At 48.8% G+C, this 26,394-nt stretch overlaps 1 protein-coding gene across 1 annotated transcript in view; it reads right to left on the bottom strand.

Moving 5' to 3' along the window:
- The window catches only part of LOC138521754 (E3 ubiquitin-protein ligase TRIM39-like), a 219,762-nt gene that overhangs the window by 52,054 nt on the left and 141,314 nt on the right, over window positions 1-26,394 (bottom strand). Inside the window, exons 4-5 of the mRNA XM_069634812.1 lie at window positions 2,761-2,856; window positions 2,434-2,664 (exon numbers count right to left, since the gene is read on the bottom strand). Of these exons, the coding sequence (XP_069490913.1) occupies window positions 2,434-2,664; window positions 2,761-2,856 (327 nt within the window). The remainder of the gene's footprint in view (window positions 1-2,433; window positions 2,665-2,760; window positions 2,857-26,394) is intronic.

Below are 26,394 nucleotides of genomic sequence, written 5' to 3'. Positions count from 1 at the left end.
AGATTGTAGAAAATGGCCCTTCTATGGCTATACATTGCTAACACTCTATTCATTAACTACACATCCTGCAGCAGCGATCACACTTCAATCTGAAGTTTGGTTCCTCAAGGTTGACTACTGATCTTCTGGTTCAATATATGTAGGACCTCTCCCTTTTACGCATTAAGAATTAGGTACTAACCTTTCAGTGTAGATCTCCAGTATGCGTCTGTTATAGACCCACATTGTTTAGAATATTCCCAGCTCCTATGATGGGAACCCCTAGAAACTTTTTTTTTTAACATTAACCCACACAGCCTGCATATAGTTTTTTTTATTTATTTATTTTATGTTTTTAGTTCATAAAGAACTTTCACAAAAATAAAAATTCATCTTTCCAATTCCATTTACATTTCATTTCACTATCCTAAAAACAATCAAATCATGCAATCAATATATACATTAAGTTGTTAAAACAGATGCAAATGTCAGTGTTCGGCATTCATCATTTCATTTTAATTTGATTTAATAAAATATGCTTCAGGCCTGCAGATGTTTTTCTATCTACAGCCATAATTGATAGAGTGCAACATGTAGGGAGTCAGATCCCGAATCTCTGGACTTGGTCGTATCCATATACAAACCGCTCCAATGCACACATGTAAACCGGGGCTCATTTCACACAATCTGAATACATGTTTGGCTGCGTCTAATTTATGGGAGCGTTTTTATTCGACAAAACCTCAACTCAGGGGTGGAGGGCAGGGAGGTAGGAGTTTTGGTTGTGGGCCCTGTATGGTGAGGAGGGTAGCTAATTAATACGCAACAGTAACATCAGATTTCACACTGCTGAGCTTGGGCTCTGGAGTAAATAGATTTGGGTCTTCAAGTATCTACGAGTAACGTTTGATACATGTTCATAGTTACACACAAGTGTTTCAAGGCGCGACTTGTGGATGGGACTTGAACCTTTCCCATTGCATCCTATGGAACTTTGAACGGACACTGGAACTCTCTCCTGACGTGACTCCTCTGGACAATTCTTCCTCAGCCCCCTAGGGGTTTGGTGGCGCTCTGGACCCAGATTCACCATTTCAGTACTTACTTGTGATTTTCTAAATCTGTTTGAATTCGTTTAGTTTCTAAAATCGTAAATGTACCTTAAACACCAGCTGCAACTGGTAACAATATGTATGTTTTTCCATGACATGTATCAGGAATGTAACTTCTACTGACATGGTCACAGGGTCTTGGAAGCCTTTGCTAATGTTTGTGGTTCAATCTCCTGTGGCTTTAATGTAATATACTAGGTGACTTGGTATTAATACTGTTCATAAGGCCCTAGGAGATATAAATTAATAGCGTGTTTTAGGCCTAGGGATTGTTCCTTTGGGCAAAAATTATGTTTCTCTTGTTTTAATTGCATACATTGCCATTCACGGTGCTAGGTGCTGGCCACCAGGTCTTGGGTCTTTCACATGCAACTCTGGTGGGGATGTGTCTTTAGGGCACTGCACTTTGTTATGCTAAGGACTGGGTGCCTACATGCCTGTTGGGGTTATGGTTCCCTCGTTTTCCCTACCCACTTGTTATTTTATGTAGGGTGTTTGCCTCAAGTAGAGGGCCTATACATAGACATTGGGGTTTGGAAGCGCCCTTCATAGGCATTACCGTTTTCATAAATACACGAAGTATTTGTTTAATAAAGTGTTTTATCGGCTAAAGTAATTATTTGACCTGACAGTTTTACATGGGTTACTTCATTTAAGTATATATTTTCTGTATATCACTGCGGTGTTCAATTGTACTTCTGTTTGGACCCAAAAACCCCTACCTGAAGAGGTAAGCCTGGTCACCCTGCCCAAACTACCCACGTTGAAGGGGAGTTTGGCTTCCCTTTCATGTCAGTTGTTTTAGCCTTCTCCATAGGGTTAGTTGCTGTAGGTGGGGGCACAGACTGAACAAAAGCACCTTCGTTCTGGATAGCTAGAAAGCCTCTTGGCTATAGCAGCAGCCAACCATGGCAGCCCAGAGAGACCAAGTCTAAAAAGCAAAAACCTTTAATCATCCAAATAATTCAGCTTTATTGTGTGGAAAAATAAACCGGAACATTCTCCAAGGGTTCTTTCTCCAGCAGTTGGAAAAAGAATCTGAAAATGAAACTAAGTTTTAGAATGAGGCCTGGGTGGGCTAGCAGCACTGCGAGTGCAATAGTGGCCTGGCTGTGCACACGCTCCTAAAGGAGCAACCCCAGTTTATGAAGGCTGCTTGCGTTAACGTGTATTAAAGAGGAAACAAAGTTCCAGGGGTTACAAGCCTAAAACGTAGGAATATTCAATTCTAAATTATGTCCATCTATGAACAACTCAATACTGAAAAGCTTCTTATTATGCTGCTAACACAGAGAGCACAATGACCATCTTATGGTTCCATAGATTTTGCATCCCTGCTCACCTTTAGTAGCTCTGCGTCTGGCTTAGGACGCTTCCCTTCTATCTCCGTGATCAGTTTCTGAAGGGAGGAATGCTGCTCTTCCAGCTCATGAACCTTCAACCGGATCTTCTTCAGAATCTCATCCTGCTCCTTTTTTAATTTGGTGAGGAGGCGCCGCTTTTCCTCCCTGAGGAAGCGCAGCAGCTCCTCAAACTCGCACACAATCCTCTCCCGTTGACTTTTGAACTTTTCCTGCAATAAAGTTGAAAGGTAAGAAATGATGGGACCAAAACCAAAAAAGGTTATAAAACTGCAAAAGTCGCTGAACTGTGTTGGAGTGGTACGTACCTCCAACTCTACTACTTCCTTTTCTTCCTTGGACTTGAATCCCACAATTGTCTCCACTTCAAGTTTCAGAGCTGCTAGGCTGCTCTGAAGTTTGTCCTGAAAAAGAAGACACAAAATTGTTAGATATCTGCAGAGTTCCATTGAAGCAAGAAATTCTCATGTTGGTGTTGATTTATTTTTTTATTTATTACATTTATAATACGCCCAAACCCCAAGGTATCACAGCGTAGGTTACATGATTATGGAAAGCTTGCTGGTTACAGACATGGACAAAATACTTCAATCGAGTATTTTTAGAAAACGGATTGGCCGAGTTACATCATATACGTTTCTACTATATTCCTAATGTTTACCAATACCATTGTATATGTTGTACCTTTGTCAATCAATTTTCTATATGGCCACTGTTGTTTCTGCTGGTTAACACTGCTGGGTACCATATACAGTGGCAATGGTAACCAGCAGAAACAACAGTGGCAATGTAGAAAATTGATTGACAAAGGTACAACATATACAATGGTATTGGTAAACATTAGGAATATAGTAGAAACGTTGTGTCAACCCTATGGTTGTAGGTACATCTAAAAAGTTAGTATTTATTAAACAACCCAGTTTTTAGACGTTTCTTCAAGTGGGTCTGGGAGGTCTCATTGCTTATGCGTGTGGGGAGAGAATTCCATAATTTGGGGGCTGCTACAGGAAAACTGGATTCTGCTGTTCTGGTGTTCTTGAAACGAGGAATGAGCAGCTGAGTGTTAGACCTGAGGATTCTGGTTGATGTTTTCAGTGAGAGACATTTGTGCAGGTAGGTAGAGGCATTTTGGGCGATGCATTTAAGCATGGTAGTGAGAGTCTTGTACAATATTATGGATTGTATGTGTAGCCAGTGTGCCTCTCTCCTAGACTTCGATATGTGGCCCCTTTTTTTGATACCTAGAGCTGCTCTAAAATTGCAATTTGGACACATTTGTCTTGGTAGTGCCTAGTAGGAGAATGTTACAACAGTGACTTCGACATAATGAGCGCTCTTGCCAAAGTGATGCAATTCTGTGTAGTAAGAAATGGTCTACTGAGGGAAATGAGTTTTGCTGGAGGAGGCAAGTGAATTGATGCGTTTATTCATTGTTAGGCTCGAATCTAAATATACCCCTAGGGTTTTAACTTGGTTGGAAAGAGGGATAGGAGTACCCTCTTACATTAGAGGTGTAGTCTTGATTTAATTCATTCAGTTGGGTTGGGGTTCCTACCATAAGGATCTCGGTCTTTTTGCCGTTCAGGCAGAGACAGTTTGTTGCCATCTAATTCTGGATGAGAGAATAGATTTTCTTTACAAGAATGGTGTCATGTTCTAGGTTACCAGAGATTGGAATGAGTATCCTAGTATCATCCGCAAAATTGGTATAGATAACTCCCATGGCATCTAGGGCTGCAAAGAGCAGTTTTGTGTATGCGTTAGAGAATGGATAAGAGACATGAACCTTGAGGTATGCCTATGGGGACTGATATTAGATCTACCGCCTCCTCGTCTATGGCTGCTCTAGAAGTGCTTTCTGATAGAAACTATTTAATCCACACGGCTGCTTTTTATGATAATTGAAAGTTCTTAGATAATGCTAGGTAAAGTTTGTCGTGGTCCACTAAATCAAAAGCAGTCGATAGGTCGAGAAGTAGTAAGATGCAGAGGTTGCCTGAGTCTCTGATAGCATCCATCTGGTTTTTCAGATCAAGTAGTGCCGTCTCGGTGCTGTGTTTGGGTCGGAACACCAATTGTTCCCTAGTAAGTGATTGGTTTCTAAGTGTGTTTGTACTTGGGTGTATGCAATTTTGTCGATTATTTTAAGGAGGAAGTGGACTGTGGTAATGGGTCTGTAATTTGTGGGAATAGTAGGGTCTAGGGTGTTTTTTTCTCCCCCAATAGTGGCGTGACCCACGCTTCTTTGATGTTTAATGGGACCGATTTGGAGTTGAAGGAGGAATTGATAAAATTAGTGATAATGGGAGCAAGCGTGAGGGTACAGACAACTAGTTTAGCAAGAAAGCGGTCTCCTTTACAGTGTGAGGGTTTGAGTGAGCCAAAGGTCTTAATTACTTGGTCTTTGGTGACTGGGGTGAAGTTAAACTGAATTCCTGAAATTAAATTTTCAGTCTGGACATCTGGGGTGGTGTTAATATTTTGGGCCAGTAGTTTTCTTTTTAGAATAATTTTGTCTTGGAGGGATTTGATTTTAGTGGCTAGAGCGTTTTGTATAGTGGTGCATGAAGATTTATGTAAAGCGGTGTGTGGAAAGATGTCCCTTCCTCGGCTCGCAGGGAGTGACCACCATTTTGCGTACGTTGGATAAAAGGGCAACTGTTAGTATTTTATGGAATTGTGCGCTAAGCTTGCGTGTGTGTGTAAACTAAGAAAAGGGAGCGGATTAATGTCACGCTGCAAGTGACATGCAAAATGCAATCCGATGACAATCTTCGAATGATGGTGTAAAACGTCAAAAAAGAACGTGCGTGTAAAAAAGATTTTCGTTTCAAATCAGATGAAATCTCACCTGAGTGCTGGGAAGAAAATTACAATTTTGAAAGTCCAGTCCTCGATACTCCAAATAAACGTAGGTAACGGTGGAAAAAATATTGTTTAAGGTACTCCTTAAAAAATACTGGACATGGGCGAATAGGGGCTAATCCTCTTCTGATGTGGTGTATTTGAAGATTGTAAAACTTAGGCGAGGGATTCAACAAGTAAAATAAATAGAAGGCATATCCTTCTACGAAGAGGGAGACCACAACTATTTACCATTTCTAGGGTGGGCAAGATAAACCGCTGTATAACAGCTTCAACCACAGGCTATTAAGGACCATTTGAGCAGGCATGGGTTATTAGTTAAATTAATTTCTGGAATACAGAAAGTATTGTGGAACAGCCAACCACAGTAGATTCTCTTAGAAATCTTTAAATGGCGCTGGAGATTAAAATATTTGACATTCAAAAGAGAATCGTTAGCAGTGGCTTGTGATATGTTTAACATGGAGAAGTTGACCCATATGTTACAGGAGTCTCAGCGCAACATTGAGATGGAGTGGTACCCATTCATGACGCGGTATAGAGTATGGCTAGGAGGTTGGAAGAACTTGAGCAGCATCCAGGAATGTCTGGGAACACCAAGGAAGGGATCAGGAAACTGGATGTACTCGGTAGGAAGGTTGTTTCAGGATCTGGGAAGAGGGTGGTATTTGTTCATTATTAGGCCGGTAAGATAGCTCAGCGGGTAGAGCCTCGCTGCTGAGATCTGAGCATGATCTGCAGGTCGCAGGTTTGAATCCCTGCAAGGCCAACTCAGCCTTTCATCCTTCCGAGGTCTATAAATGAGTACCAATTTCGGTTGGGTGACATTTTATGTAAATATGTGCTCTGTAAAGCGCTTTGGATTAAGGCGCTTTATAAATAACTCATTATTATTATGTGGGGGAAATTGTGTAGCTGCTGTGCATTAGGTATTAAAACATATGTAAAGTAAGTGGAGGCAGAGAACTGAAGAGGGATGAATGTACGCCTTTGTACTCGCAATGTCCCGCAATGCACTTTGAAAATTCAATAAAATACATGTTTTTTTTTAAATGACATTTACTGGAAACATACCAATTTTTCTCCACCAATACGGTTTTCTAATTTGTACTCTTAGTTTGACAACTCCCAATGCTTCCGTGTTCCAGAACTAGTTTACCATTTTGCTATGTATTGCATTTATATTTTAATATTGATTTCAGCTTTCTGAAAACAGCAGCAGCATCTTTAAAAAGAAAACTCTGCAAGGTGGCACTACTAACAATTCCAGGCAGCAGTCAAGGAAAGAATATGAGCATCCAAGAGCATAAGGGCCTACGCTGCAGTCCTGAAACACTTGGAAACTGCAAAGGATGCCTACAAACTGGTACAGCCACCTCCAACAGATAGGGCAAAATATTACACTACTAGGGAATACTGATAAATGTGCACTAGTACAGAATTAGACATTTATCAACTAAGTGAAGTACTGTACGTGTAGGAAAAAGTCAAATGGCATGAGCATAGACATTTCCTTTCTCCTAAACTAATGTGTAACCTATAATTTGTAGTCCACTCAGTGCATTATAATTAAGGCTCCCAGCTTTCCGTTTTTACTGATTTATACACGTAAATACAGACGGAAATCAACCTGCTTTCTGTATGCATTTATTTATAAAAATGAAACCGGTATTTCTGCTTCCTTCCGTATGCTGTCAATCATGCATCGTAGGCCAATCGCATTGCAGATTAGCAGCATGGAGAGTGTAAAAATTGTATTAAAAAAAGCAATAAAGTTCAAATTGCTGAGATCATGTACCTTAAGTCAGGAGCAACCATTTGTTGCTATGGTAAAAATGGAGCCGGCATTTCTTTCCTGTATGGTTGCATGTGTGCTTTAAAAAATGCATTTTTGTATTCAAATAAATGTAGAAAAATACTAATTACAAATTATCTTTTCACGCGACAAAAAATAAATGTGGATAAATACAGATGGAAATGGCAGAAAAATACCATAAAACCGGAAGGAAAGCCTTAATTATAATGTTACTTGGTGTACAGAAAAGGGATTCCTAAACAGATAGATAACGATATGCACATCCTAAAATCACCATTTCTTTCTTTCTTTTATTTGAATTAATAAAACACGCAATGCTGCTCGTGGGCATCGTGGCGCTGTTACAGCACGGTTTACTTAGATACACAAAACGTAAATACAAAGTGATAGAAGCACCCGTCTGTGGTTCTTGGTTACATTAAACCGTGACCAGACAGTTGATAGAGGTGTTGACATGAGAAGTAAAGAGACGACGGGAAGGTGAGAGAAGAGATACAGATGACTAGACCGATGTACAAAAGCAAAATTTGCTGAGTTAAGTTTCATATGTGGGGGCAGTGGATCCTGCGTGAGGAGAGGAGTCTATGGAAGAGCTAGTTGAAGAGTTCAGTTTTAAGAGATTTGCGGAAGGCTAAGTATGAAGTCTCGTTTTGGAGGGTAGTGGGGAGGGCATTCCAATACTTGGGCGCAAGGCTGGAGAAGCAAATCCCTCCTGCTTTAACCCTTTTGAAAGTGGGGACTTTCAGCTGGTTTGCGAGGTGAGACGTTATGGTTATGGCTAATGTAGCTCTGGTGATCATCTCTGTCAGGTAAGGGGAGCTGTGTGAGCAAAACATTTGTGAGTTAAGAACAGTGTCTTGAAGCAAATTCTTTCCTTGACTTGCGGCCAGTGTGCCATTTGTCTGGCTTGGGTGATGTGCTCACTTTTGGGGATACTGAGGGCAGCCCTAAGCTCTTTATTCTGAATCAATTGGAGTCGGGCCAGATTATTGGCAGACGTGCCAGCAAATAAGACGTTGCAAAAGAATAATTTGACTCCGATGGTGGCCCCAGCGACGGAGAGGCAGTTTGAGGTGGATAAGTAGGGTTTAACCACGTTTATTAGTGTCATGGTGAAGGCTGCGGAAGTGGCAATGGCGCTGACGTGGCGCGTCATTGAGAGCGTTGAGTCAATGTATACCCCAAGGGTTTTGACTGCTGCTGAGACCGGATTTTGAGAGTTGTCAATGCTGAAGGAGTTGTATTGTTTGTCTAGTGTGTTGAGTGTTTCCTTCGTGCCTACGACGAGGAGCTCAGTTTTATCCTCATTGAGGCATAACCCACTGGCAGCCATCCAAGCTTGAATGGTAGAGTAGATTTTACCTAGTGCTTCAGCATCGGTTTCATATGAGTCAGTGAGGTGGATGAGCACTTGGGTATCGTCGGCATAGTTCGTGTTTGCTATGCCGAGATTGTCCAAGTCATTGAAGAGCGGTAGAGTGAAGAGATTGTACAATGTCAGGGATGTGCATGAGCCCTGCGGGACACCGCAGTGTATGGTAGTGGGATTAGCAGAGGCTTGTTTGGAGAATACTTTCATGGCTCTCCCTTCGAGAAAGGAGGTCACCCAGGTGGTAGCTTCTTGGTAGAATTGGGCTGTATTGACGCGTTGTCTGCAGAAAGTCGAGTGGTCCACCAAGTCAAATGCGGCAGACAGGTCGAGAAGCAGGAGGGCGTGTTTTCATTCATCCAATATTTCACCTAATTGGTTTTCAAGATCTAGAAGGGCTGTTTCCGTTACGTGCCCAGGGCGGAAACATGGCTGCCTTTTTCCTAAAATGCTGTTAGTTTCTAGGAAGTGTTGGATCTGGCTGTAAGCAGCTTTGTCCGGGATTTTTAACAAAGGGTACGGATGAGTCTATAGTTTGGCGACGCTGGGTCTATGGAGGGTTTCTTAAGAAGCGGGCGAACCAAGGCCTCCTTAATACACGCTGGAGGGGAAAGAAGCATTAATGAATGTGGTTAAGAAAGGCGTGAGCGAGTCTGCCCAATTTTTGATGAGATTGGCCGGGCGGGGATCACCTTTGCAATTGGAGGGTTTTATGTTTTCATGATGGCAAGTCCTTCTTTCGGAAACATTTCTGAAAGAAAAAAAAAGTGATTTTCCTTTTGTGGGGAGAGGATTGTCCGCTGGTGGAGTGGGCAGACCCGGCTTGGGTATGGCCGTGAGGTGTGAGTTTATTTTGCTTTGTAGGAGTTCAATTTTATTGAGCATGGCGGATTGGATAACCAAGCACCAGGATTAATCTTTTAGGAGATCCTGGGTACTGGTGATTGGCGAGGCAAGTTCTTTAAAAATAGCAAATCGTTCCTTAAATTCCGATTTGGCATTGATAATTCTTGAGTTGTAGGAGGCTGATTTGGCTGCTATGATGCTTTTTTTGTAGTGGGTGGCAAGTAGGGTGGTTTCCTTTGGGTTGGCTTGCCAATTGCTTATTGCTATGCGTTTAAGAACACGTATTTCTTTTGGTTCAGTTGTGAGGCAGGAATTTGAGTGTAGTTTACTTTTCGCTTTCTTCTTTTTCCGAGGGGCAATAGCATCTATTGCTTCATTGATGGTCTTGTTGTACAATCCATCCAAGGTGGTGTGATCCTTGGGGAAAGGCGGCTTGAGGGCTGTATTTTCTATGAAGCGCATGACATTTATTTGTGTGATTTTACGTGCACTTCTAGTGAGGGCAGGATGCGCAGGATTGATCGTGGTAGTGGTTTTGTGGGTGGCAGGGATAGATAAGTGGATGAGGTGGTGGTCGGTCCATGTGCAGAGGGTGTTAGAACTGTCAGCATTGCAGTTATGGTCCGCTACCCAATCTAGGGTGCGTCCTTTAGAATGTGCGGGGCTCGAGATTTGTTCCGCGAATCCCACATTCAAGAGAGCTTTGTCGAGAGAATTAGCTTGTTTATCCTTAGGGTCATTGAGGCCTAATTTTAGGTCTCCCAGCAGTAAGGATTTGGAGGTGCTTTTTAGGTTGTTGCTGAGAAGGTGGATAATGTTTTGTTGGAAGTCCAGTAGGGGCCAGGTGGCCAGTATAAGCTGTAGATGGTAATCGCTGATGGGGATAATTTTACAGTGAGGGCTAATTTTACAGAGAGGGCATCTGCTTTATCGCCTATGGGAAGAGTTGATTTGTCTTACCGACAGGGAATCTTTAATTATCAGCGCAATCCCCCTCCATTAAAGTGCACTCTGTCCTGCCAAAGTAGGGTGTATCCTGGTGGGAGGGCTAGGGAGATAGCTGGCCCCATTGCTTCATGCAGCCATGATTCGGTGATAGCCAGAGCATCCAGCTCTAGATTAGGGAGTAAGTTGTGGATCTCCGAAGCATGGGCAGGGAGCGAGCATACGTTTAAGAGGGCAAATTGGATGGTGGTAGGTGTGGATTTCTGAATCGGATTGTGTCGTTTGGGCAATGTGGAGTGGAGTTTTCTGCTGGTAGTGTGGAATGTGAGTGCAGTGTGATTGGAGTTGTGTGGGTGTGGTGCGTGGGTCTTGGGATTAAAGGCAAAGGTGAGGTGGGCTGTACGTAGGCCTAGTAGGTGATTCCTGCTGGCAGTAGGCCTAGGGCGTGTGGCAGGCGTAACAGCTATGGCTGCGTGGGCACATTCATTTTGGAGTGAGAGATGGGCAAGTTAGCGCGCAGCTTGGTCTGGGGGTAGAGATGGGATGGTAGAAAGGGAATAGGTGGAATGTCTTTAGAATTAAGCCATGTGTGGGCCATGGCTGGTTATGGATGACAACAGCTGGCTAAGGTTGCCACAATAGATCTGGCTCGGATGGGCAGGGTGCACAATTGAGAATTTCCTGCAAAGGCAAGGTTTGAGAGAGCCTAAGAGGTTCTTACACCATAGGGGCGGTGCTGCAGTAGGTGGTGTACTCAGAGATGGCAGGGTACAAAGATCAACACATTTGCAAAATAGGCATAGGGCAGCAATCAATAGTATTACAGAGATGGCAGGGTGCAAGGATCAACACATTTGCAAAATAGGCATGGGGCAGCAGACCGCGAGTTTCATAATAAAGATAAGGTGCCAAATTCGTAGTACTCAGGTTGACATTGGTATTGGCAGTAGTAAGCTGGGTGGCAGGGGACAGAACTATTTGCAGCTCATCCATGTAGTACAAGCAATGACTATGGCCGAGGGGCGAGCAAACACTACTCCCATTAGTAGGTGGTGGACTGGGCGCATAACGCACATGGCTACGGGCTGGTGCCTTGGTGCCGAAGCAGGTATGCTCTAAAGGTGGGGTAGCGTGACCTTGAGCACTCAACCACGAGAAAGCAGTTAAAGTCCCATTCGGACGCAAGGCGAGGAGACTTACTGTGGGTTGTAAGGGGTGTGGACAAGGCACGGCCACAGGCCCGCCACAGACAGGAGGGGCCTTAGGCTCTATGCCTGCTTACGCTTTCCGGTGGACCCTCGTCAAGTTACAAGGAGCAAATATGCCTGTTGCTAGGCAACCGCTTCAAACAAAGCTGGGGGAAGCGGCGCCCATTTTAGGGATCCTACCACATTGTGGGTTTCTCCACGTGGTTACAGGTACAAGACTAGACCAGGGAAGGGGCTACTGGCAGTGAAGTGGAGTGCAGGGGCACCTTTTCAGCTATGGTGCAGGACTACCCGATCCGATGTCCAGCTGCTCCTGCAGCAGAGGGCTACGGCGGCAGGGAGCAGAGGGCTAGCTGCTCCTGCAGCGGCGGCCTTCAGGAGATGACCGAGAACAGCTGCTCCAGCAGCATATGTAGCTTGGGGGCTCCTGCCCTGCTCTCCCAGGATGCACAGCAGCCACAGACAGGAGGGGCCTTGTGCTGAGGGCCTTAGGCTCAAAAGCCGCCTTCCGGCGGACCCTCGTCACGATACAAGGAGCAGATATGCCTGTTGCTAGGCAACTGCTTCAAACAAAGCTGCACGAAGTGGCAGCGGCCATCTTAGGGATCCTACCACGGTGTGGGTTTCTCCACATGGTTACAGGTACGAAACTGGCCAGGGAAGGGGCTACTGGCAGTGGAGTGGCACCTTTTCAGCTATGGTGCAGGACTACCTGATCCCATGTCCAGCAGCTCCTGCAGCGGAGCGCTACGGCGTTGGGGAGCAGAGTGCTAGCTCTTGTACATAGCCTGAAAACGGTGGCCCTTACCCTCCATTATAGCACACACCTGAAAGGTAAGACCAGGGTAACTATTTCAAGTTGCTAGCCAGACATATAATGTCCCCTCAATTGTACACACAATGCAATTCTGAGGCCATTATACAATTATTGTACTACTTATATGCATTAAAAAACAATTAGAAACCAGGCACAGAGCGTCACCCACACATCCAATAAAATTAGATCAAAAGTATTGTGCTTACCTAGGTCCCAGTTCACCCGTAGATGCACATAGAAATAGTAAGAACATATGTAACAAAGCGTTCAATGATGGCCTATGGGGAAAGAGTGCGCTGCAATGATTTATTACATTAAATTACCTTACAAATCACTGGTACCTTCTAAAGTAAGTTTTTGGGAGAGGACATCGGGGACCCAAAGGAACCAGAAGCATCTGTTTTTTGGGAGTTCAAAAGTTTGTAAAGTTTTGTCCATAGGAAAGAATGGTATAAAGTCCATACCAAGCCATTGGACAGGGATGGGAGCAGAATAGGAAAGACACCAATGCATGACAATGGTAATATGCAAGGGGGGGTTGCAATACCCCCCTTTTCCAGGTCCCAGGACCGCTTTTATAGGGCTGGTACTAGTATCTGTTACCCTGAGAATTGAATCCGACCAGCGATGGCCCAGATTGACAAAAAATGTGTGTTCCCAGGAGGATGACCCACCAGCCAGATGCAGCAGCAGCAAAAACAGAAGGCAAGAGTAAGATGGAGTAACCCTCCCAAACAAATCCAGGTACCCCGAGGGGCAAGAGGGACGCCATCAAAGCACTGTCCCACAAAAGGAAGAATGGCTGATGATGAGACGGGATGGCCCAAGACGAAGCTGAGGTGGAGTAGTGATGACTCGTCATTCATGCAGGCCAGGGAGTCTCTGTACCCTGAGGCGCTTGGTGCAGGAGTATTTCACATTGAGGCAGAAGAGCAAAGGCCCAGAAACTGTTCTCAGAGGGGACAGCCAGTGTGGCCAGCAAGGAGGACCAAGTGGGGCAGAAATGGTAAGACTGAGACAATTCCAGGAAGGGATTACCACAGCCTTTGAATAAACAAGGGGCAGTGATAAGGAACCAGGGTCCAGTCAATCAGGCCAACCCAGGCCCTCCGATGCAACAGACCATATATTTGCAGTAGTCGTCCTGCGATTCAGGTAAGAATTCAAGGAACGGACAGGGTCCACCAATGATCAGCACATTCAATTAGGGGCTGGCCCAAGCTAGCCCCCAATCACACACCAGACAGACACACAATGAGGCTGGTCCTAAACATTGTAATACGTTTAAATGCACATGCATTGGATGGGTTTTGGGCATATCTGGGGCAGAAGTCCCCTGTAGAGGGTGCAGACCAGAATTAAGGGTGAGCCTATGTCAGCAAAATGTCAATTCTAGCTGGTCTTGTGATATACACAAAGGACATGGCCATGTGTCGGACAAAGAAATACATTATCATCCCAATGGCTATTATACTCGTGCACTAGGCTGCTAAATTCCGCAACCATCAGCGTACTCTGGAGCACACTTCCAGGGTGATGGAATCACTCAGGGACCAAAACGGGGAGCTTAAAAAGCACACCTTCTCTGCAAGTCATACGAGCTACTGGGGCTGTGGCAGAACATCACAAAATGGGTTGCAGTGAGTCCCTCTGGCCAAAAAATAAAACAAACCTAGTAAGCAAAGAAAACCTTAAGCGGAGGCCCAGTGGGTCCAGAGAATCCCCAAAAAGGTAATTCTGCCCCAGCAGTTTCAATGCTGTGCAGCCACAAAAAATACCAAGCCAATATACTGGAGGAGAATCTACAACCTTATTGCGTTCCTAGTTTTATAGTTTAAGATGTTTTGAAGGAAAACATTTCCAAGCATCCACATTAGGTTGATAGGGTACATTACACCATGGACCGGACTGGTCACAAAGTTGCTTTTGTTCATAAATTAGTGGAGGCAAATATCTAATCAGCTTTGCCAGCCAGCCAAGACGGTTGGGGCTTTGTGCGTTTGCATGAATAAAGCAGCGACTGTTGCACACATCATTTGTTTATTTGGGGGAAGTTTGCTCAAAAAAGGCCCTTCCGGGAGGAGAAAACAAATGTGCCTCTGCTTAATCTTGGCATGCTACTGTGGAATGCTCCAAATGTGAGAAAAAAAAAACTTGTATTGGCCTTTGGGTTTTCCAAGAACGTTTGAAATTACTCTGGCTTACACTGCCTCCCAGTCTGAGTAATCCAAGGATATCCACAGAGGGCAGTGCCCCCACACCAAGGGATGCCGTCTTGATCAGATCTGCCTGCCCAGATGAAACATTAGCATGTCTAATGAGATTGAAAATATTTTATTCACAGATCTTACTTGGAAGCTCCTGCGTATGTAACCCCTTTTACAATGCACGTGCTTCGAAAAGAAACTCGCTGTATGAGAGGAATAGCACTAAAGAGGACAGAGACACTAATAATCACCCTCTACAAAAATATATTTAATGAAAACATATGAGGGGGGGTGGGGAGAACGGGGGGGCAGCTATGCGGGTGCCCCAGAAAGTGGCGTCAAGAGGTCAGTCACCTTTCCCCAAGAAACTGAAATCACTTTAAAACTCAGGGAACACTTCACCTTTCTGCATTTAAATAAAGGCAATATGAAGCAGACTTCGTATTTATGTTATCTAGAATATGTGTCTATGATCTAACTGTCTAATAGGATAAATACTCAGGAAACCACTACGAAATGTTGGGTAAGGGATGTTAGGACAGTTTTTCTGAAGTCCACCTAAGGGGCTTAGTAACACCATACAACGGAGACAGTACAAACTCCACTCCTATTATAAGGCTGTGCCACCTCAGTATTTGGCAGCGTAGACAGAGCAGCCAGGCTTATTTTAGGGGGGAGAGAGGGCTGTAGCTTGGTACAAACAAAATCGTAGCATACATTTAGTCCAAAGAAACACTACGCATTGTAAAAAAATAAATGGTTTATTTAAATACTAGGCCAAGATTAATCTTGGGTAAACAAGTACTATCACATTATGTATAAACACAATTATAAAAAAAAATAACTTTAGCGATAAAGTCCAAAGTATAACCTTATAAAGAGTACAATAAGTAGTCAAGGTAAGTCAAACCTATTACACATTCAGAATGCAATCAGCTATTCTTGGGGAGTAAAACCAGGTTACATATACTTTTTGAATACAGTCAGTATCTCAAGGGTAGTAGACCATGTCAGTCATGCAGTGCCACTCAGTTATGAAATCAAATAACTCACCAACTCGCTTACGAGTATTCCTTGCAATCTTAATTTTGAGAACGGAATTCAGAGTTAGTAAATCAACTCATACTTTCTGGAAGGGCCTTAAGCTTCTCAGTGACACGTATTAACACATACCAACTATTTTAGAATGCACCAAGGAAATCAGGGACAGTAAAACCCCATTACATTTTAAAGTAGTAATGGACACTGTCTATTGGGGAGATGCTCCAGGCAGATTCAGGGAGACAACCCAGTGTTACAAGTATACTTTTCTGAATAGTGAAACACAAATTCATGGAACAGTATGAACCTACAACTACATTTAGGCTAACTTCAATTATACTAGATGAGTAAGACCTAATGTTGTAATAAACTATTACACTTGCTTTTCAGACCAGTGAAACACAGATTAAGGTAAGCAATAAAGCTTTACCCTATGTTTAGGATTGCATACAGCACACCAATGTCGGCTAAACCCACAGTACGCTTATTAAGTATGGCACACAGCTACTCAAGGTAGGTAAGACCCAAGGCAGACGTTTTCTAGACAGGCTATGCAGCAGTTCAGGGGAAGCAAGACCCACTAGGTAAACGTATACACTTATTCTCTGAAAGAAATAGTTAGGTGAAACCAACAGCATTACTTTGGGAAGAGGAGGATCCTATTCACAGGCATTTAAAACAAACCTACGCATGCTTTTAAGAATAGTAGAACACATTCAAAGGAAAGTAAATTCTCCAGCATGGGGTCTGGCATGGATTCACATGCTCATGAATATTCCCCGTCGTCAGGCCGGGAATCCTCGGTAAAGAAAAAATCAGTATCAGTTTCGTTTCTGATCGGTCTTTCTTAGTAGTAACCAATCACTGATCTCTGGGTCATACTGCCCCCAGCCAATGACTGCCCTCTACCTAAGCCCCTCCCCTGGCAACCATCCTCAGATTTATACCGCACGTTCAAGTGTTGGGAGTCTTCGTGTTTTAGCTCACAAGCTTTTACTGCGTTTTCACGCTTTTTCAGGAGATTTTTCTCAATTTCTTCGGTTAAGCGAGCCTCAAGCTCCACCGTTTCTACTTCCGATAATGGAGACCCGTTTCGGAATTCTTCTACGCCCCTCAAGGGTGAAGTTTTCGTCGAGTTATGCTTCTTGGAGGATTCCAGAAGATCTGTGGCCTACCTCAACGGACATGGCCCAGGACAAGGGAAGCTCTACGCCGGATCCAAGCTGTTCAGGAGCTGCCCAGGATGCGGATTGCAAAATGTTTTCAAGGAGGACGAGCATTCGAGATGTCTCTACTGCCTTCATGAGGACAAGACGCACGTGGAGAAGGACTGTGCGTTCTGCAAGAACCTGTCGGAACGGACCAAGCAAGATCGTCGTTCCCGCCTCGCCGCCTGGCTGGAGAAGGGCACAGCAGGTGAGAAGGCGAAGACAAAGTCTGAGCGGTCTTCTAATTCCTGTGAGGGCGCCCTGGCGACGGGGGCCCAACAGAAGGCCAAGCACCGAAAGGTCGGGCTCCTCGGCTGCAGGCATGGCGCGACTTCCCTGGCACGATCAACCACGAGCCAGCGCTCTGGTTCGGGGAAGAGGAAGTCCGAGAACCCGGGTAAGCTTCTGGAGGCCCCGGTCGATCTCGAAGGGAACCAAGGCGATGACCCTCCCCCCAAAGCGAAGGCCCAGGACGCACCCAAGGTGGTGAGGGCCTCGATCCAACCGGCAAAGGCTACGACAGTGGAGGCGGTCTCGGGGCCCAGAGATTCCCTGCCACCGCGGAGGGAATCCGCTTTCCAGACCATCGTTAAGACCCAAGTGAAGACCCCGGCGGAAAAAGAGTGGGGGTGGGAGGGGGGGTGGGAGGATCGATGGGGGTGGGTGGGTTGGTGGCCATTACGGACTCGGATTCAGCCTCCGAGGAGGATCCGGTGGAAACCGTGAAAGGCCTCAACGAGAGGTTCATAGGCCTCAACTAGAGGTTCGAGAAGGTTCGATCCCAGGGGAAGGTTCCCACTGTTGTGATCGAAGATAGCGACGATGGCGATGACGAGGGTCCAGTGGAGCAGCCATCCCACCCGTCGCAGCCATTACCCGAGCCCCAGGATAGCTCGGCGGCCATTTTGTTGGCGATCCAATCCTTATGTACTGAGACAAGGACGAGGTTACCACGGACCCCGACGGATGATCCAGAACCAGGCCCGTCGGGAAGCCCTCCGAACAAGCGGAGGAGAGTCCACCCCACCCCACTCCGCCCTTCGTGCCCGCGAGGCCTGTGGACCCCTCATCCCCCTCGGGAGGATACGGCGACGGGGACGGATGACGACGGCGGCGATGACACAACGGAAATCCCGTCATCACATCCCCCCAACCCCCCTCAGGCCACTCTGACCGACAAAATTGTCTCTTTTCATGCCATGATAGCCAGGGCATCCGAGCTCTTCCAGCTCTGCCCTGAGGAACAGAAAAAGGAAGGTTTTCTTTACCAACGACGAGAGGCCAAGAGAAAGACGGACCTCGCAGTGCCGTTGCTCGACGACATCTGGGACGAGGGGCTGGCTATCCTCAAGAACCCTTCCACGACACCCACCAAGTGGGACAGGTACGAGAAGTAGTACCGGGTCCCCGATGCCGCCCCATTGTGCCTCAGGGCCCAGCCCACGCCGGACTCTGTCGTCTCGGCAGCGGCCAAGAAGAAAGCAGTGGGTGCGGCAGCTTCAACTTCCACTTCCCCGCCGGACAGCGAGGGCAAGAAGTTGGACTCCATGGGACGACAAATCATTTAGTCGGCGCGACTACGATTAAGGCGGCCAATGCCTTAGCGATTGTGGCCCGTTGCGACAGGGAGCTTTGGTTCAAGATAGCTCCTCTGCTAGACTTCCTACGGGATGACAAGAGGGCAGAGGCCCTACAGATTCTGCAGGAAGGAGAGCTGGCGTCGGATCACGCCATGACGGTGGCAACAGACATTGCCGATACCGGATTTCGCCAACTGGGCAACAGGGTTTGCCTCCGACGACGAGGATGGCTCAAGGCGACGGACTTTCGCCAGGACTTCCAGAAGAGAGTGTTGGACATGCCGTTCAACGGCAACAACATGTTTGGAAAGACGGTGGATGAGTCCCTCCAGGCCATCAAGACAGACACAGAAACAGCCCGAGCCCTAGGAGTCCTTCAGCAACGGCGGCCCTTTCGGAGCTCTGGAGGCAGACAGGGAGCCTCCAAGGAATCCAGCGGCGGCTCTTCTACTTACCGCCAAGAGGCCGCGGCAAGCAAGGAGGGTCTCGCCGCCGTCGGCAAGGAGGCCAAGGCGGCAAGGCCTCTTCCAAGCAGGACTGAACCGGCCGTAGCGTCGGGCCCCCACCGAAGCACCCCAGTGGGAGGCCGTCTGACGAAGTTAGTCAGCGTGTGGGAGTCCATCTCCACCGACCGTTGGATGCTGGACACCCTGGCCCGCAGACACTTGCTGGAATTTCAAAGGAAGTATCCTCGCATTCCTCCCGTGGCCAGGAAGTAGAATCACGTCCCTCAACTGCTTTTGGAGGTAAGGGCGATGCTCAAGAAGGGTGCCATCGAGCTCATCCCCAAGAGGCTCTGGACAAGATACTTCCTCGTCAGAAAGAAGACAGGCGGTTGGCGCCCCATCCTGGACCTGCGTCGGTTGAACAAGTACATCAAGGCACAGAAATTCAGGATGGTCACCCTCCAGCACGTGCTGGGACAGCTGGAGCAGGGCGACTTCCTATCGTCACTGGACCTGGAGGATGCTTACTTCCACATCCCCATTCTAAAAGGACACAAAGTTCCTCAGATTCGTAGTCCAGGGGCGTCACTACCAATTCAGAGCCCTGCCGTTCGGAATAAAGTCGGCACACAGGGTGTTAACCAAGTGCCTCGCACCTGTGGCGGCGCGGCTGCGCCTGCAAGGAATCCACGTCTTCCCCTACCTGGACGACTGGCTAATCCGTGCAAGAGAACTCGCCGTTGAACACACAGCGAGGACCGTCCGCCTGCTCGCGGAAGCGGGATTCGCCATCAACTAGCCCAAATCCCATCTGGTCCCGTCGCAGGTGACACTGTTTCTGGGAGCGAAGCTCGATACAGTGAAGCGATTGGCATCTCCGTCGGAAGAAAGGACGAAGGCCATTTTGGGCAAGGTGCAGCGCCTGTTAGCCACGGATGTGGCCAGAGTGAGGTCCATCAAGTCCCTCCTCAGGATGACGTCCTCATGCATATACCTTGTGCCCCTTTGCAGACTTCGGATGCGTCCGCTACAAGAGTTCCTCGACGCCCGCTGGATTCAAGCGGCGGGCAGCTTCGAAGACAGGATCCCGCTCGACGAGGAGTTCCGTCTGGCGATTCTATGGTGGGGTGCCCGTGCGCACCTTACGGCAGGCATGGACTTTCAGGCCCCGGCGTATCAGGAGACTAACGACGGATGCCTCCCTGGAGGGATGGGGGGCCTACACAGGAGATCTCCACGGAAGAGACCCCTGGCTCCCGGAGCAGAGGTCTCTTCACATCAACATCCTTTAGCTACGAGCCGTGTTCTGGGCGCTCAAATCGTTCCTTCCGCCCCTCAAGAACAAAGTAGTGAGGATCTTCACCGACAACACCACCACGATGTTCTACATCCGGAAACAGGGAGGCACCAGATACCCAGCCCTATCCAAGGAGGCCCAGGATCTGTGACACTGGGCCGTCTCCCAGGGGATGTTTCTGGTTCCTTTCCACCTGGCAGGAATAAAAAACACCATCGCCGACTCACTCAGCAGGGAGCTGCGCTCGTGCCACGAGTGGGAACTACGCCAGGACCAGGTGGATCGGTTCTTTCAACGGTGGGGCAAACCCCAGATCGACCTGTTCGCGACGGCGGCGAACTCCAAGTGCCAGAGGTTCGCCAGCAGGTTCGCACAACCGGAGCATGGGCGATGCTTTCTCATTCCCTTGGGACGGCCTGTTCCTGTACGCATTCCCTCCGTTGCCATTGCTGCTCCGTCTCAAACAGCTCAAGAGGTCCAGGTACAGGATGATCCTCATCGCACCGGCGTGGCCGAGACAGACCTGGTTCCCGGACCTTCTGGACTTGTCAGCGTCCCCACCTATCAAGCCGGCGACGGACGCGGATCTTCTCTCCAGAGAAGGAGGCGCCATTCTCCACGACCCGGAGTCGCTGAACTTGCAGGCTTGGTTCCTGCAGCACTAGAGTTTGGAGGATACGATATCCAGGCTGACTGCAGAGAGGTTCTTGCAAAAGCCAGGGCGTCCTCAACTCTCAAATGCTATGGACATAAGTGGAAGAGGTTCTCTGTCTGGTGCCGTGCACAGAAGATTAACCCTCTGCGGATTAGGGCCCCTCAAGTATTGCCATACCTACGGTCGCTGGCCAAAGCTGGACTGGCTCACGCTTCCATCAAGATACATCTGGCTGCCATTTCCCGATACACCAGAACTACAGGACGGGCGTCCTTGTGGTCTCATCGCCTGGTGAAGGAATTTATGAAGGGACTATTCTGATTGTTCCCGCCGGTGAAGGCCCCTGCCCCGGCGTGGGAGCTCAACGTGATGCTGACCAGGCACATGGGTGCCCCATTCAAGCCTATGCATTCGGCGCCGTTGAAGTTCCTGTCATGGAAGACAGCATTTCTTGTGGCCATCACCTCCGCACGACGAGTGGGAGAGATCCAGGCCCTATCTTGCAAGCGTCCATAGTTGACTTTTCATGACACGAAGGTGGTGCTGAGGACGCACCCCTCCTTTATGCCCAAGGTGCCGTCGGAATTCCACCTCAACGAGCCCTTGGTGTTGCCAGTTTTCTTCCAGTCGCCTTCGTCTCCGGCCGAGAGGACTTTGCACTCGCTGGATGTGGCTAGAGCACTGAAGTTCTACGTGGACCGCACGAAGAGTTTTCGGAAGACATCACAGCGGTTTGTGAACTCTGGACCTGTGAATCAAGGGAAGGCTCTCTCGAAGTCTTCTATTTCCAGATGGCTCTCCGGCTGCATCATGCACTGTCAACGGTTGGCTAACCGACTGCTGCCAGGCCGTCTGAGAGCCCATTCGACCAGAGCGATCGCTGCTACTACGGCGTTCTTATCTGGTGTGCCCCTGCTGGACATCTGCAGGGCTGCTGCGTGGAGGACGACGCACACCTTCATAAGATTCTACTGCGTCGATCGGGACTCCAGGGAGGAGTCCAGGGTCGGCCAAGCAATGCTGCGCAAACTGTTTGCTTAAGGTGAGCCTGGTGAGGAGGTAAGAGATGCTTAATGTTGAGTTGTTGTATTGCTTAATGTTGAGCCTGTTGCCACCTCCCGTGGTTGTGCATGTGTATACTGCTATGTATTCTTCTATTCATGAGCATGTGAATCCATGCCAGACCCCATGCTGGAGAAGGAACAAGTTACTTACCTGTAACTGTTTATCTCCAGCATGGGTCTGGCATGGATTCACATGCGAACCCTCCCTCCTTCCCCTCTGCGGCTCTTCACTTGGTCATACTGCCACTTTACGCGCTAACAAATCTGAGGATGGCTGCCAGGGGAGGGGCTTAAGTAGAGGGCAGTCATTGTCTGGGGGCAGTATGACCCAGAGATCAGTGATTGGTTACTAGTAAGAAAGACATATCCAAAACAAAACTGATACTTTTTTCTTTACCGAGGATTCCCGGCCTGACGACGGAATATTCATGAGCATGTGAATCTATGCCAGACACATGCTGGAGAACAACAGTTACAGGTAAGTAACTTGTTCTAACTATTATAACTGCTCCTATTTCAGAGGGACAGTTACCAACCAACTTGTTTACAAGTAAGTAAGGAACAAGTTACTTACCTGTAACTGTTGTTCTCCAGCATGGGGTCTGGCATGGATTCACATGCTCATGAATATTCCCCGTCGTCGGGCTGGGAATCCTCGGTAAAGAAAAAATCAGTATCAGTTTCTGATCTGTCTTTCGTAGTAGTAACCAATCACTGATCTCTGCGTCATACTGACCACAGCCAATGACTGCCCTCTACCTAAGCCCCGCCTCTGGCAGCCATCTTCAAATTTGGTAGCACGTGAAGTGGCAGTATGACCAAGTGAAGAGCCGCAGAGGGGTAGGCGGGAGGGTTCGCATGTGAATCCATGCCAGACCCATGCTGGAGAACAGTTACAGGTAAGTAACTTGTTCCTTCTCCAGCATGGGGTCTGGCATGGATTCATATGCTCATGAATATAAGAATAAATAGCAGTACACACATGCACAACCATGGGGGGTGGCAAAAGGCTCAACATTAAGCAATACAAAAAACTCAACATTAAGCATCTCTTACCTCCTCACCAGGCTCACCTTAAGCGAACAGGTTGCGCAGCACTGCTTGGCCGACCCTGGACTCCTCCCTGGAATCCCGATCGACGCAGTAGAATCTTGTGAAGGTGTGCGTCGACCTCCACGTAGCAGCCCTGCAGATGTCCAGCAGGGGCACACCAGATAAGAACACCGTAGTAGCAGCGATCGTTCTGGTCGAATGGGCTCTCAGACGGCCTGGCAGCGGTCGGTTAGCCAACTGGTGACAGTGCATGATGCAGCCGGAGAGCCATCTGCAAATAGAAGACTTCGAGAGAGCCTTCCCTTGATTCACAGGTCCAAAGTTCACGAACAGCTGTGATGTCCTCCGGAAACTCTTCGTGCGGTCCACGTAGAACTTCAGCGCTCTAGCCACATCCAGCGAGTGCAAAGTCCTCTCGGCCGGCGACGAAGGAGACGGGAAGAAAACAGGTAACACCAAGGGCTCGTTAAGATGGAAGTCCGACGGCACCTTGGGCATAAAGGAGGGGTGCATCCTAAGCACCACCCTCGAGGCATGGAAAGTCAAGTACGGTGCTTTGCAGGATAGGGCCTGGATCTCTCCCACTCGTGCGGAGGTAATCACCACCAGGAACGCAGTCTTCCACGACACAAACTTCATCGGTGCGGAGTGCATCGGCTCGAATGGGGGCCCCATGAGCCTGGTCAGCACCACCTTAAGTTCCCACGCCGGGGCCTTCACCGGCGGGAACGACCGGAACAGTCCTTTCACAAACTCTTTTACCAGTCGATGGGACCACAGGGACGTCCGTCCTGTGGTTCTGGTATATCTGGAGATCGCCGCCAGATGAATCTTAATGGAGGCATGGGCTAGCCCAGCCTTTGCCAGCGATAGCAGGTACGGCAGCACTTGAGGGGCCCTAATCCGTAGGGGGTTGATCTTCTGTGCTCGGAACCAGATAGAGAACCTCTTCCACTTATGACCGTAGCATTTGAGAGTCGAGGACGCCCTGGCCTTTGCAAGAACCTCTCTGCAATCGGCCAGTATATCGTAGCCTCCAACCTCTAGCGCTGCAGTAGCCAAGCCTGCAGGTTCAGCGACGCCGGGTCGTGGTGGAAGATGGCGCCTCCTTCTCTGGAGAGAAGGTCCGCGTCCGCCGACAGCTTGATGGGAGGGGACGTTGACAAGTCCAGAAGGTCCGGGAACCAGATCTGCCTTGGCCACGCCGGTGCGACGAGGATCATCCTGCACCTCTTGAGCTGGCTGATGAGTCGAAGCAGCAACGGCAAAGGAGGGACCGCATACAGGTATAGGCCATCCCAGGGGAACGAGAACGCATCGCCCATGCTTTTTGGCTGGGGAAACCTGCTGGCAAACCTCTTGCACTTCGAGTTTGTCGCTGTTGGGAACAGGTCGATTTGGGGTTTGCCCCATCGTCGGAAGAGTTGATCCACCTGATCCTGGCGCAGTTCCCACTCGTGACACGCGCGCAGCTCCCTGCTGAGCGAGTCGGCAATGGTGTTTCTTTCTCCTGCCAGGTGGAAGGGAACCAGGAACATCCCCTGGGCGACCGCCCAGTGCCACAGATCCTGTGCCTCCTTCGATAGGGTTGGGGATCTGGTGCCTCCCTGCTTCCGTATGTAAAACATTGTCGTGGTGTTGTCCGTGAAGATCTGCACCACCTTGCCCTTGAGCGACAGGAGGAACGATTTGAGAGCCCAGAACACAGCTCGGAGTTCCAGGACGTTACTATGCAGGAGCCTCTCCTCCGGGAGCCAGTGGCCTCTTGCGTGGAGATCTCCGGTGTGGGTGCCACAACCTTCCAGGGAGGCGTCCGTCATCACCGTCTTCTGGTACGCTGGCGTCTGAAAGTCCTTGCCCGCCGTGAGGTGCGCTCGAACGCCCCACCACTGAATCGCCCGCCGGAACACCTCGTTGAGGGGGACCCTGTCTTCGAAGGTGCCCGTCGCCTGCATCCAACGGGCGTCGAGAAATTTTTGAAGAGGGCGCATCCGTAGTCTGCAGAGGCGCACCAGGTAGATGCAAGAGGACATCATCCCCAGGAGGGACTTGATGGACCTCACCCTGGCCACGTCCATGGCTAGCAGGCGCTGCACTTTGCCTAGAATGGTCTTCGTCCGTTTTTCCGACGGGGCCGCCAGGCGCCTCACTGTATCGAGCTTCGCTCCCAGAAACAGGGCCACCTGCGACAGCACCAGGTGGGACGTTGGGTAGTTTATGGCGAATCCCAGGTCTGTGAGTAGCTGGACGGTCCTCGCAGTGTGTTCGACGGCGAGTTCCCTCGTCCTTGAGCGGATGAGCCAGTCGTCCAGGTAGGGGTAGACGTGAATCCCCTGCAGGCGCAGCCACTGGTGCTAGCTAGGCTCTTGGTAAAGACCCTGGGGGCCGACTTCAATCCGAACGGCAGTGCTCTGAATTGGTAGTGGCGTCCCTGGACGACGAACCTGTGGAACTTTCGGTGACTCTTGAGGATGGGAACGTGGAAGTATGCATCCTCCAGGTCCAACGACGATAGAAAGTCGCCTTCCTCCAGCTGTCCCAGTACGTGCTGGAGGGTGACCATCCTGAACTTTTGTGATCTGATGTATTTGTTCAAACGACGAAGGTCCAGGATGGGGCGCCAGCCGCCCGTCTTCTTCCCGACGAGGAAGTACCTTGAGTACACCCCAGAGCCCCGGAGCCCCTTCGGGACAAGCTCGATGGCGCCTTTCCTGAGCATCGCCCGTACTTCCAACAGCAGTTGCGGGACGTGATTTTCCTTCCTGGCCACAGGTGGAACGTGAGGGCACTTCTTCAGGAATTCGACAGAGTGTCCTCTTGCCAGGGTATCCAGCACCCAACGGTCGGTGGAGATGGACTTCCACACGCCGACGAAATTCGTCAGCCGGCCTCCCACCGGGGTGCTTCGGCGGCGAGTTCCCTCGTCCTTGAGCGGATGAGCCAGTCGTCCAGGTAGGGGTAGACCACGGCCGGTTCAGTCCTGCTTGGAGGTGGTGGCCTTGCCGCCCTGGCCACCTTGCCGACGGCAGCGAGGCGCTCTCTACTTGCCGCGACCCCTGTAGGCCTCCTGAGACGAGGAGCGTGCCGCCTGGCGGTAGGACGACGAGCCACCGCTGGATCCCTTGGAGGCACCCTGTCTGCCTCCGGAGCTCCGAAAGAGCCGTCGTTGCTGAAGGGCTCCTAGGGCGCGAGCCGTCTCCGTTTTTATGGCTTGGAGGGATTCGTCCACCGCCTTCCCGAACAAGTTGCTGCCGTCGAACGGCATGTCCAACACCCTGGTCTGGACGTCCTGACGGAAGTCGGTCGCCCGGAGCCAACCCCGTTGTCGTAGGCAAACACTGTTGCCCAGCTGGCGGAACCCGGTATCGGCAATATTGGTTGCCACCGTTATAGCGTGGTCCGACACCACCTCGCCCTCTTGCAGTATTTCCAGGGCCTCGGACCTCTCGTCGTCCGGCAGGGAGTCCAATATGGGGGCCAGCTTAAACCAGAGCTCCCTGTCATAACAGGCCACGATTGCCAGGG

This window comes from Ambystoma mexicanum, chromosome 13 (assembly GCF_040938575.1).
Source record: "Ambystoma mexicanum isolate Mex_15411 chromosome 13, UKY_AmexF1_1, whole genome shotgun sequence".
Lineage (NCBI taxonomy): Eukaryota > Metazoa > Chordata > Amphibia > Caudata > Ambystomatidae > Ambystoma > Ambystoma mexicanum.
The sequence above is the reverse complement of the archived record's forward strand: the minus strand, read 5'-3'. Positions and strand labels throughout refer to the sequence as shown.